General features: G+C 34.9%; 1 protein-coding gene across 1 annotated transcript in view; it reads right to left on the reverse strand.

The window, feature by feature from the left end:
• Nucleotides 1-3,230: 3,230 nt before the first annotated feature.
• LOC148951634 (2-oxoisovalerate dehydrogenase subunit alpha, mitochondrial-like) overlaps nucleotides 3,231-13,171 on the reverse strand; it is a 55,883-nt gene continuing 45,942 nt past the window's right edge. Inside the window, exons 7-9 of the mRNA XM_089090397.1 lie at nucleotides 9,101-9,272; nucleotides 6,457-6,551; nucleotides 3,231-3,388 (exon numbers count right to left, since the gene is read on the reverse strand). Of these exons, the coding sequence (XP_088946523.1) occupies nucleotides 3,313-3,388; nucleotides 6,457-6,551; nucleotides 9,101-9,272 (343 nt within the window). The 3' untranslated portion in view covers nucleotides 3,231-3,312. The remainder of the gene's footprint in view (nucleotides 3,389-6,456; nucleotides 6,552-9,100; nucleotides 9,273-13,171) is intronic.

Below are 13,171 nucleotides of genomic sequence, written 5' to 3' on the forward strand. Positions count from 1 at the left end.
CAATAATAGATAAAATTCTCCTGTCTGAAAGATAGTAATAAAAGCTGAAAATATCGTAATAATAGATTTTTTAAATTAACTGCATTGACAATTGAATGATACATACAACTCTATAAAGCTAAACCGATTTCTGCAGATGATGCTCAATATTTATGGCATTTGATTTCCCCTGAATTCTGATTCTTCCCTTCTGGAGCTGGATTTCAAGTCGGCTAATGAAAAATATCGTCATATGGCTGAAAGCTCAGTTCGCTTTTGCTTCATATTCTCGAAAGAAATTTGTATTTTTACACAGAATAGATTGAAGTCTCTGTTACTGGATTCTCTGAAATGCTGAATTTGATAGCGTAATCATGGTTGCAGCAATAACTGCAGCCTAGTAAAGAGCAAATCACCGTCTATAATATCCTAAGGTCTGTAAACCGGTTTTGAAAAAAATAACTGCCCCGTGAGAAAGATTTTTCATCAAAATTGAACCTCCTTTTTCCCAAAATTGAAAAAAAAAATTCTGGCTCATAGCTTTCCATGAGTAATTTTAAGCCTAATGAATTTTACATACTTAGAATCACCATAAAAAACAAATTCTTTTTATGTGTATATTGTTATAAAAATTCCATTTTAGAGTTTCGGTTACGGTACTATTAGCACGAGTCGCTCTTTACTTACAGTTTGTTACTACGAAATGTTTGATAAGTGTTTAAAAATTAGCTTTTTCACCCGCCAAAATACTGTTGAAAATAAACAGAAGATCCGAATGTTACGAAAGTCAGGGCAATATTTTCTGCTTTTTTTTGCTTTCGGTTTGTTTTAACATGGGTCTTAATAGTTTTAAATTCTTGTTTATTGTGTTGTAAACCATTATTTTGTCATAATTAATTGATTATATATTATAGACTGATTCATGGAAATAGTTGATAAGGTATAAAAATGTCCTATTATTGTTTTGACTTGCCCTTATACGTACTATTCGTTTTGTGTTCACGTGGACATTCCATATTTTTTGTTCTTCTTTTGAGAAATTTATGTTGGATTCTTCTCAGAGAAGATTTTTTTCTTTTGCATGTGAAAGGGTGTATAAATCGTCGCTGTTGCGTGTAAAATTAAAACTATATTTATCTAATAATTGAATTGTAAAAGTATATATATTTGTAACCATCTCAACAAAAACATAAAATTGAGCATAAAGTCATATGAGGATGGTTTGATAAATATATTTATCTTCCCCTTTTGACAATCTGGACCCACATAGCATTTCTTTTTATTCAGTTTTACATTTTCTCAAGTTTTCCTGAAATTTTTAACTTAATACCCTTCTTAAATATTGCTTATATTCGATTTTGACAATCTGGATTGACTAACACTTAACTTAAAACTCTACGCTGTTACTAATATATTGATGATATCCCCTTTTGACAACCTGTTTGCCCTCGGTATGTTTCAATTTGGTTCGAAATAGCCGTCAGCTTCACCTGAAATTCTCACCTTTCTGTTCTTAGCCTGGGGAAGAACTATTGAGATTAATTTTAATTTATTTGTTTTGGGACTCTCCAGAATTAAAACTACGAAGTAGGCCTAAAAGTGTCATCAAAGTGTATACGCTTAGGAAAGCTTGTGTGCAAAAGATCACTATTCAAATATATGATCGATATAGGCTTTACTGGTTATGTTGCCTTCTGTATCAAAATAATGCCTAGAGAGACAAAGAGAGGGGGGGGGGTCTGATCGACTTCCAAATTACTGTTCATGGGGTATTTCCCTCTCCAAAGTGTCTTCTTGAGGCATCTTCCTAGGAGAGCTTGTAAGTAAAACATTGATTCAAAATGTATATGATTGAGAGGTTTTAGTGGTAATGACGGCTCCTGCATCCGAAATCATGCCTAGAGGGAGGATGTGAGGTCTAATAAATCCCTAATAGATAAACTACTCATCGTCAAACACTAAAAAAAAATTCGGTCATAAATAAAAAGAAATGTGTGAATGGTTCTTGGAAGGTGCTATTAGCCTTTGTTGTTTGTTTTGACAATTCGAACTTTGTGTGAGCTAGAAAACGAAGCAGTTTAGAAGGCGCATTAGAATATATATCACATTAATTATTGCAATTACATTAATTATTGGCATATTAAAATTAGGCTATGTTGTCTGTGATGCAGCCATAATAAAGGAGTCCTGCTTTGTATATGTGTAATTCAGTTTTTCGAAATCCGTAAATTATTCAGAATTTCTGAATTTTGGTGACATAGATGTCAGAATATCAGTTCGTTTTTCAGGTGTACAAAAATACGCTTCATCAAATTATGTAAAGAAAATTAAAGAAATATTGTTATTCTTGTCTTCTAGGTGCAACAGCGAAATTATAACCTCCTTGTAAAATGAACTGCCCATGAATTTACCGATTTTATTAATCGTTTATTTGAGAAATATATTTTTCGTTTTTTATTGGAATATGTGCTGTTCAGTTCTAGTCTTGATAGTAGGAAAGCCTTATACATTTTTCATTTATTAAGAAAATACCCGTGTTTGCTGCCGGTAGCGAATTTCATCTAAGTCACTATTAGCATTGGGGACAATTATCAAACTTTAGCGCAAAGACTAGGGAGTCAAGGAGGGATTACACGTTCTGCTGATGAAGGATGACAGTTTGCTAAAGATTGTCCTTGTCGGCCAACTGTCTATGGCCGAACGCAAAGCAGGTCGTCCCCGAAAGGGGTAAAATGATATCGCAAGGAAAGATTTAAGGCAAACGGGAACTTCCTAATTAAATATGGGCCTCATAAAACAAAACACATCCTGTAATTTAATAGATTAACAAAATGCTACCAATTTGCATTTCCAGCTTTGGAAGTACCTATCAAAAACAGCTCAAAGTAGCCCTGTCGAATTTTATATTACACTAAAGAAAGAAGGCATCAACAAATTGCCAGTACAAACACGGACTCTTGGAGAGGTTGGAATCGTATTATCTCACACACAAACATGCAAAGGGGATGTGCCTCAACCCCCCCCCCCAGAAAAAAAATCCTAAATAGTCACACTATCCTTGCGGCTAACTATAGCCACAAATATCCTTACAAATAAATATATTTCCTTATAGAAGCCACTAATTTCCTAGCAGCATTGAAGCTCAATCCTAATCGTCTGTTTTTTTGTTGACAAGAAAAAGTCCTGGCATTTTCCCAGGTCTTTTCATTAAGCCCCTGATTTATCTCTGATAAACTACTCATCTGTAAATATTAATTACAAGATAATTTAATAGCTAAAAATAAGAACAAATGCTATCAACAACATTGTATCATACAATAATTAATTTTTAATTCATTTGACAAATGACTTGACCTGGTAATGCTCTTCATATTTCTTAACATGCTCCTGCATCTGCTTCATTTGCTCCCTAAAAAAAGAACATAAATAATAAACTTAAATTTAGCCACTCTACTAATCACTGCCACTCACTTATTCTCAGCCATTATTAGCCTGACCGACATCGAATCATCGACCTGGCTTAAAAAACAGCTAATTGGCAATTACAAATTATATAAAACATTTGATTTATAGAACGTAGAAGTATTTATTCTCAGCAATTATGAGCCTGACTGACATCGAATCGGGAAGGCGTCATAACATCTAACCGTCAGGAGCACTAAGGTCGTTTCGTCTACAAAATCCGTCATAACATCTAAAATTTTAAAACTTTAGTTTTTTAGGGTTTAGGAGGAAAAGGTACCTAGGTTAGGTTACGTATTTAATATATGCTATGTTTCAGCTAATTGGCAATTACAAATTATACAAAACATTTGATTGATAGAACGTAGAAGTAGGATTTATTCTTAATTCTCATAATGTAAAAATGTGAAGAAACGGGGAACCCGTAAACCCCAAGGTAAGCCTGATGTAAGGCAAACAGCTTGGCAATAAGCTTCACTCTTAAGAGAAGGGGGATTATCTAATCGCTTCATATTCATTCGTTACAATGGAGTTGTCACAGAGTTTTTCTTTTATTATAGGATTCACGGCTCTATCACAGATGATGATTTACCGATAGTCCTGGTAAGTACCTCTTTTTCCAACACTGAGATATTTGTTATACCTTTCTTGAACGCGTTTAGGGAAGGATTTTCCGGGATTACCTCTGCCGGCAATCTATTCCATGTGGCAACCGATCGCCAGGCGAAACTCGTTTTCAGATATTTTTGACGGGGAGTACCCTGCTCAAGGTGGTCCTGACATGCTGTACTTCTGCGAGTTGATCGCAAGAGCTTTGGTCTATCAGGAACAAGCTTCGATAGCTCCTCTGATGGAGGATTATACAAGTACTTCTAGAAAATCGACATTAATGCCACATCAAAACGTCCCTGGATCAGCTGTGGGGTTTCGTGTTAGTTTTCGTGTTGCCAGAGGTTGTTGCACGCACTTCTCTATTTTGAATATGTTGGAGTGGAGTGATGTGGCTTTTTGGTGGAGTGGAGTGAAGTGACCGGCAAAGCGAGGACATGCATATTTCATGACAGGTCTGATGCACGAAGTGAAAAGCGGCAGATGGAAGTTGTAAAATTGTTCGAATATCCTCAACCTTAGTTTTTATCAGCAGTGAAGTACTTAAGCACTCGTAAGGAATTTCTGCGTTTGCAAGGTCTTTGCTTAAAAATTAAATAATTAATTCACCAAAATGGCAAAATGTTTGGGCCATCAGTTTACACTTTCTATGTATTTGAATTTGCAGCACAGACTTGCAGCACATTTTGGAGCAACATAGGCCGCGCAAAGAGTATGGGTAACTTACAAAAGCGGAGACTAATAAATTTTTGTTTGCTTCGCATCAACAAAATTCGTTCACCTACAAATGTAAGCAAAAAAAAAACCAAAAAACATTACAAACGAAACAAAATTTAAGTCGGTTTAAGTTAATTCACGTAACTTTACCTATATTTTTTACCTGAATTCCGGAACTCGAGTGTTCCTGAGTTCAGGTCAGAGAAACCTCTCCCAAAATAAGCCAAATTACAAATTCTAAGGAAGGCTATTTTTTATTTTTAGAAGAAGCGTCTTTTGAATTTCCCAATTGAATTTATTTATCCCAACAGCTCAAAATTGAGACTTCGTGTTCTTCCTTACAATTTTCAGTTAATCTTGTCACATGAAATCAATTTTCGTTTGGCATATTTCGTGTTTTAAATTCTCGGTAGGAAAATTTTTAGCAACCTGCTCTTCTAAATCATAAAAATTTCCGTAGTAAAACAACTCCAAACTCATTCCTTGATGTGAATGGATGTCAAATTTGCTTGAGAAAAGAGAGGGACAAGGCAACATAGTTTTTGATGAATTAAAATCCTTTTTATTCCAGCTAAAATGTTCTAATAGGATTGAGCAAGTGATAAATGGATATTTACCTAAAATATTCACTTCACAATGAAAACTTAGTTAAAATTTGGGTAATTAAAGGAATTTACTGAGTCTCTAGATTTCCTTGGTTGTATCTTTGACTCTCACTAGCTCAAAAAAAGGAAATAAAAAGAAGTCTAATTTTAACTGGGCTCCATTCGAAATTCTTGGTGTGAAAGGATTTAGGTTTTGCTTCGAAAAAAAGAAAAAAAGATTATAACTCCATTTTATTCTAGCTAAAATTTTCTAAATGGAATTGAGCAATCTATAAATGACTAAATTTCCAAAATGTTTCCTTCAAAATAGAAAATCCTGGCATAATTTCGGTAAGGATCAAAGGGATCGACTCATTGAGTCGATCCCTTTGATTCTCACTAACTTCTCCAAGAAAAAATTGAAATGATCTTTCAACTATTTCAACTATCTCAACTTTTCAACTATCAACTATCAACTATTTCAACTATCTTTCAATCTTTCAACTATTTTTGTTCTAATTTCATTGAAAGTGATGCTGTGAATGGATATAGTTTTGTTGAGCAGTCTTTTTTTTTGAAGAACTAAATTTTATTTAGCCAAATTCCTCAGACATTTGCTTCAAAATGAAAAAATGTGACCGCATTTCCAATAATTATTTCGGAATTTTACCCCATTTTTGATCCGTTGAACATACGGGGCAAGATTTTAATCCGAAAATACCTCTCGCGAGCATACCTCTCGCAATGTCGAAATTGGTCTTGAAGAAAACAATAATGTAATACAGAACAAAAATTGCAAAAAAAGAAGAAGAAAGCCTTGACAGAAAGAAAATAATAAAGGTCAATAAAAAAAAAGAGAGAAAACACTGTAATTTACAAAAAAAAAATCGCCGTAAAAAAGTCTGCAGGTCAACAAAAATATTAAACGTTAACATTAGAAGCAAGAAAACGGTATAAACATGAACAGATATACAGATAAAACAAAACCCCCTACAAAAGTCGCTTACGGCGAAAATAGTTCTTTTTGGAGAACCACGCTTTCCCAAAGGTTTCACATTTTCTGAGCCTTGAACTATTTTCTGGTAATTTCGTGCATAGTACTCACCTAAGGTGCTGCGGCATCTCGTGATAAACATCTTTAAATAGTTCTGTCCAATTCGGTTTTAGCTTCTTCTCAGCACGTGCAAATGCTTGCAGAACCTGCAAAACGTTGTTTTTTAACTATAAAGATTCAGAAAATAAACCAAGACTGATCTGTCTTTGATCCACCCGTTGTGGTAGGTATAACTGAGCCGAAGCTAACCTTGAGAAGAAGAATATCCCTCTAATTTCCAAAATGGACCAAGCCTCAAACTTCCTCTAACTTGGGAGAAGTTGAACTCTAGAAGCGAGCATATCAGTTGATACAAAACACAATGTGCTCCCTAAATGTTTTAGGGGGAGGTAAACAAATACAACTTTGAAAAAATAACAACTCATAACTGTATTGTACAAGCAATAGAAAAAGAAAAATGAGCTTCGCGAAAACGACTTGTACAATGCGGACAGGAAGGCGCGGTTCTTATTCAACAGGGTGCGAAGGGGGTAATTTTTTGTACAAAGCTAAATGCATATATAACCTTAAGACCATTATTCAAGAAAGCCTGTAAATTAATCATGAAATTAACCGATTAAGGTGAACAGTTGAACTGAGAAAGCACCCAAAACCACCAACTTCAGTTTTTCTTTGGAATATCAAGGTTTGTAGTATCATCAATTGCTTAGTGAAGTGCCACTAGACTCAATGATAAAATAATTTAAACTCGTATATGTGCTAAGACCCAACAAAAGACCCTACTCTCGAGGGCCAACGACGTTTCAATTCATTGCTCTGGAAAGTTAGACATACTGACAAGTAGAAACAGCCGATAGCTACTTCACTCCTGAATATAAGCTTGCCAAAGAAATATCGGTAAGCATGTACGAGACAAAAAAATGTGTCGCGATACCCCTTCCTCCAAGCCTTGGTTTAATAACATCTTTGTTACAATCTATGTTCCTGCTCCGAATTTGCCATGGAGGACAATTTGCATTCGACGATCTGTCACGCAATGAGCAGTTAAAAATTCAAATTCTCGATTTCAATTCATCTTAGTAATCTTACTCATCAAACAGTTCGTGGTAACGAACTGTAAGTAAGGAGCGACCCGGCTCAATAGTAACCGAAACTCTAAAAAACGGAATTTTGATACTAATAGATACATCAAAAGAATCAGATTTTAATGGTGATGTAAAATATATAAGTTTCATCAAGTTTAGTCTAGCCCATCAAAAGTTACGCGCCTGAGAAAATTTGCATGATTTTCAAAAAAAGGGGGAAACACCCCATAAAATCTATAGAAGCTTAATGAAAATCACACCATCAGGCTCGCCGTACAAGAAAGCTCTACTGCAGAGGTTTCAAACTCTTATCTGTAGAACTACGGAATTTTGTAATTTTTGCCAGAAGAAAGATCAAGGATGCGTGTTTATTTATTTTTTTTTTCCCAGGGGTGATCGTATCGAACCAGTGGTCCTAGAATATCGCGGGAGGGCTCATTCAAACGAAAATTAAAAGTTCTAGTGCCCTTTTTAAGTGACCAAAAAAATGGAGGGCAACTACGCCCCCTCCTACGCTCCTTTGTTTCCCAAAGTCACCCGATCAAAATTTTGAGGTAGCCACTTTGTTCAACATGGTCAAAAATATGAAAACTCTGTCTTTTAGGATGACTTAATCCCCCGAAGTCCCCGGGGGGAGGGCTGAAAATTATGAACTTTACTCAATGTTTACATATAGTATTGGTTATAGGGAAGTATACAGACGTTTTCAGGGGGAATTTTTTCTGGTAACGGGGGGGGGGGGGGGTCGGGGCTTATGTGGGAGGATCTTTCCATGGAGGAGGTTTTGATGGGGGAAGGGACATTGCTGTGAAGGGGGTGCCAAAAACAATCACAAATTAAATTAAAAAAAAAACAAGTTTTTCAACTGAAAGTAAAGAGAATCATCAAAACTGGTATTCCCCCTGGATATGGGAAGGGATTGATCGCGATCAGAAAACAATTAATGCGTTCAAGACATCAAGTTTGAAACAGAAAGTAACAGTATATACGCTATCGGGGGAACACGCAGATGAGTTTCGTGGCTTCTTTGTGTCCTCCTCAACGCCTCGCTCTTTACACTAAAGTTTTTTATTATTAAAAAAAATAGAGTTGTGAGAAAAAGTCTAACTTTAGCGTAAAGAGCGAGGCGTTGAGGAGGGGACAGTCCTTTTCATATACGGAATAATTTCTGTTCGTTTTAAGTTTTAATGTCGCTCCTTACTTTCAGTTAAAAGAACTTGTTTTTTTTTTTATTTAATTTCTGAACGTTTTTATAAATATAAAGCTTGCTTCGGAAAGACCGATATATATGACTGCCAAAAAAAAAAAAAAAAAAAAAAAAAAAAAAAAAAAAAAAAAAAGCACAAGTCTTTCCGTTTCATCCTTACTTTAATAATGATTTTGTGACATTCAAAGAAAAAATGGCTTTCTACAAATATTTTGTTTGAAATGAAGCTTGGTTAAGAATCTGAAAAACCTCTTATAGCAAGTAAGCTTTGTTAAGCAAGTAAGGTATAGAAATTTAGAATATAACTAGCATATTTTGACAGTTTTGAGTGGGGGATAGTCTCTCCCCATCCGATGGCACTAGTCACCAGAATAGTGATACATATACAAATTAAGACACATACCTCTTTTTTATTCTGCTCCTTCCACGCTTTCTCTTTTGCATCGTCCCACCAGCCTTTTGACACCAAATAGTACTTCAGTCTGGCAATAGGATGGTCTCTTTCATCCCAATAACGAACTTCGTCAACAGAACGGTACGCAGTGCTATCATCTGAAGTACTATGATGACCAAGTCTAATGCAAAAAAAAATAAATACAAAATAAAATAATCATCCAGATATGGGATTCCGCAGACATAATTACTTAATCATGCGGAGCCAGAATTCTCTTTTTATAAAATAAGGAATATCTCCCCTCACAGAGGGGGAGCTATATTGTATTAAAAGTTGAAAAGAAAAGAGGAAACACTAATGAGCTAGGATATTATAAATTCCCATAATAACAAAGAAACTTAGATAATAATGGTATTCAGATCCATTGTTACCACTAACAACTCATTGCAGCATTAAGCCACCAGGAGAAAAATAGCGGCGCACGCTGCTCCTCCACCCAACTATATTCAGAGCTTCACTCTTTAGATCCCCTCATGAAGTTACCACTTCCTTCACATCTTTCTTGTTATCTTCTCCCATTCAATTGAAGAAAATTTTAGTTTTCACTTGGGATTAGCTGTGTTGCCCAAAACAACGATTTTTCGCAAGTTATACTTCTTCATCCTAAAAACGTGACCTAACCATCTTCACATTCATCACATTCACCCTCTTTTATCATTCGCCATCATTAACTTTTTAACATTCACCATCATTAACCATCTTTTATCACATTCACCTTCTTTGTCAATAATGCTTCCTAGACAGGTGAAGCTATCTAACTGGTCAATATTTTTGGTACCTACATCACCTCTTCAAATTACTTTACCTATTTTTACCCAACTTCCTTTTCTTAACATCGATTTTCAATTCTAATCTCGGACTCTGAACTCCCAAAACCTAGAGAAATTAAACTCACATGCCTATCATTTTTGTCTAGGTTTCAATACAAGTGCTAATAACAGCTCATAGCCACTTGAGGCCAAAAAAGATGTACACACTCCTCTAACAGCCGAATCCGTCCAAAGCTTCACTAATTACTCCCTCGCATGAAACCCCAATTTTTCCTTAAATACTTCGTTTTATCTATTTATGGATTAAAACCCTTAAGTTATACCTACCATTTAACACCATGTCCTCCCTTAGTCCTTGCTGCACTCCTTATGACAAAATTCCATCGGAATAGTCCGTATAAACGTGAATAAGAGAAACTGCTGTTCAATTTGACTTTAAAAAAATATGTTTAAAAAAATACACCAGACTATCTACTAATTTCACTTCCTATCTTGACCACAGCAGTATTATTTTAACACATATTATTTTAATAAATATGAATTTTAATAATAAATAATACATAATATTCAAATACATCACTGTAAGGTGCTCAGTTGGTAAAATAAATTTAGGATAAATAAAAATATTACATATTAATTTTAATACTAATTTATATTAATTATTAATTAATTATGAATACATAATATTTTAATATATCACTTTAAGGTATTCAATAAAAAAAGAAAAATTAGGACAGGATCTTGACTAAAGCATCTATAAATGTCATAATCTATAAATAACCCAAAATAATAAGTAATAACCTATATAATTCAAGACTAGAGAGTTTTCGTCATTCAGACGTTCCTCAAATATTAAGCTAAGCAAGATATTTTGGTGAAAACATTCGCTTTCCTTAAACCCACTTTTCTTCAGTTAAATCTTAATCATAGCATCTCTTAGCCTAACAGCCATCACTAACACGAGGCAATTTTTTTTCTATCAAAATCAAGCCATTGTCTCTATAATTATTGCATTCCCTATCATCAGTTTTCTTATTTTAGTAAAACATCAAGGATAGTAAATACGGTAGCGAATCATTTTTTGAAGCTAAACGAATAAGAGTTTCAATAGGGACTTATCCCTATTGAAACGCTTACTCGTTTCGTCAAAGAAAGGCAGTGTGGTCTGTGGAATTTTTTTTTGAAGATATTGCTCTATACTAGTTTGCGAGAGCTAGCGCGTAACAAAGGAGACACTAGCTAGAATATTATTTTCTTGAGTTTTAAAATGGGTGGGGATGGGGTTGAAAACCTCAGGTTAAGGGGTATGGTGGTTCAAATGATATACTTTCTATTTAGAGCTGCCACCGGTTTTGAACTTTCAAGCTCTTTTTTCCGAAATTATATTATTTCGTCATTACTTTTAATTTTAAGTTTAACACGGATAATAGTTATCATTCCCGAATCAGTGTCGAATGGCGATTCTTTCAAATTTGAAAATTTATTTATGAGTATGTTTGCTTTAACTTTTGATTACTATAGGCTGTACTTCGCCCTTTACTAGATTGCAGCTATTGATGAAACCGTAATTTCTCTATGCTTAGGGTCAGTCGATTCGTCTTTAGCAATATCAGTTAGTTCAATAGGATTATTCATTTTAATTTCGGTTCACTTTATGTTTCACTTGTTTATTCTGAGTAATTTTTTGTTCGTTTTAAGTTTCACTGATCACATGACCTTATATCCGCCAGCTTTAAGTTTTAACGTCGCTCTTTACTTGTCTTTGAATATTTTCTTTGGAAAATGTTTTTTTTAATAAATAACTAAAGACGGTGACAGTTTGACATCTTATATTACCATTTTCACATTTTTATTATGTCCGATATGCGTTAATAATTATTGTACCAAAAACCACTCATATAATTCATTGTACAAATATGTGAGCCAATGATTGACACTTGGAGTAGGTTGTCCATTTAGGTAGATGTTAGTATTATTCTTAGACCATATTTTTTAATGGCATCGGTGAATTTATCTTTCATCCCAAAAACGAATTTCATCAACTGAAACATACACACTACCGTCATCTGAAGTACAATGATGGACAAGTCTAATTAAGAAAAAATCCGTCATCGACATATGTGATTCGACAGACATCACTACTTTATCATGTTGAACAAAATTTCTCTTTTATAAAGTAAGGAGTATCCCTCCTACAGATAGCAATAGGAGTGTCCCTCCTATTGCAGCTCATTGCACTCACTAACAACTCATTCCACTCACTAACAACTAATTGCAGCACAGGTCATCAAAATTTCTCTTTTATAAAGTAAGGAGTATTCCTCCTACAGATAGCAATAGGAGTACCCCTTCTATTGCAGCACACTCATTGCAGCACATTGCACTCACTAACAACTCACTGAAATCACTCATTGCACTCACTAACAACTAATTACAGCACAGGTCATCAAAATTTCTCTTTTATAAGTAAGGAATATCCCTCCTACAGAGAAGCCACATCATTGCAAATGTCGAGGAAAAAAAGAGGAAACGCCAAGTTATTATAAATTCCCAAATTAAAAAGCTTAGAAAATAATGATATTCAGACATATTGCAACACACTCATTGCAGCACATTTCACTCACTCATTGCGGCACATTGTACTCACTAACAACTCATTGCAATCACTCATTGCACTCACTAACAACTAATTGCAGCACAGGTCATCACAATTTCTCTTTTATAAAGTAAGGAGTATCCCTCCTACAGATAGAAATATGAGTATCCTTCCTATTGCAGCACATTGCACTCAATAACAACTCGCTGCAATCACTCATTGCACTCACTAACAACTACTTGCAGCACAGGTCATCAAAATTTTTCTTTTATAAAGTAAGGAGTATCCCTCCTACAGATAGAAATAGGAGTATCCCTCCTATTGCAGCACATTGCACTCACTAACAACTCACTGCAATCACTCATTGCACTCACTAACAACTACATGCAGCACAGGTCATCAAACTTTTCTTTTATAAACAAAGGAGTATCCCTCCTACAGAGAAGCCACATCATCGCAAATGTCGAGGAAAAAAGAGGAAACGCCAAGTTATTGACTTACTGACTTATGTCCCATCCGTCCTTGGAGGTCGTTTTGGGGCCTCTTCTTTAACCAGTTCATTGATGTGCCTCCTGTAGGTACTTCTGTTGTCCGCAAGTAACGCCAAGTTATTATAAATTCCCAAATTAACAAGCTTAGAAAATAATGATATTC

The sequence above is a fragment of the Artemia sp. Qi Xiang Cuo genome, chromosome 6, assembly GCF_049724085.1.
Source record: "Artemia sp. Qi Xiang Cuo chromosome 6, ASM4972408v1, whole genome shotgun sequence".
Classification (NCBI taxonomy): domain Eukaryota; kingdom Metazoa; phylum Arthropoda; class Branchiopoda; order Anostraca; family Artemiidae; genus Artemia; species Artemia sp. Qi Xiang Cuo.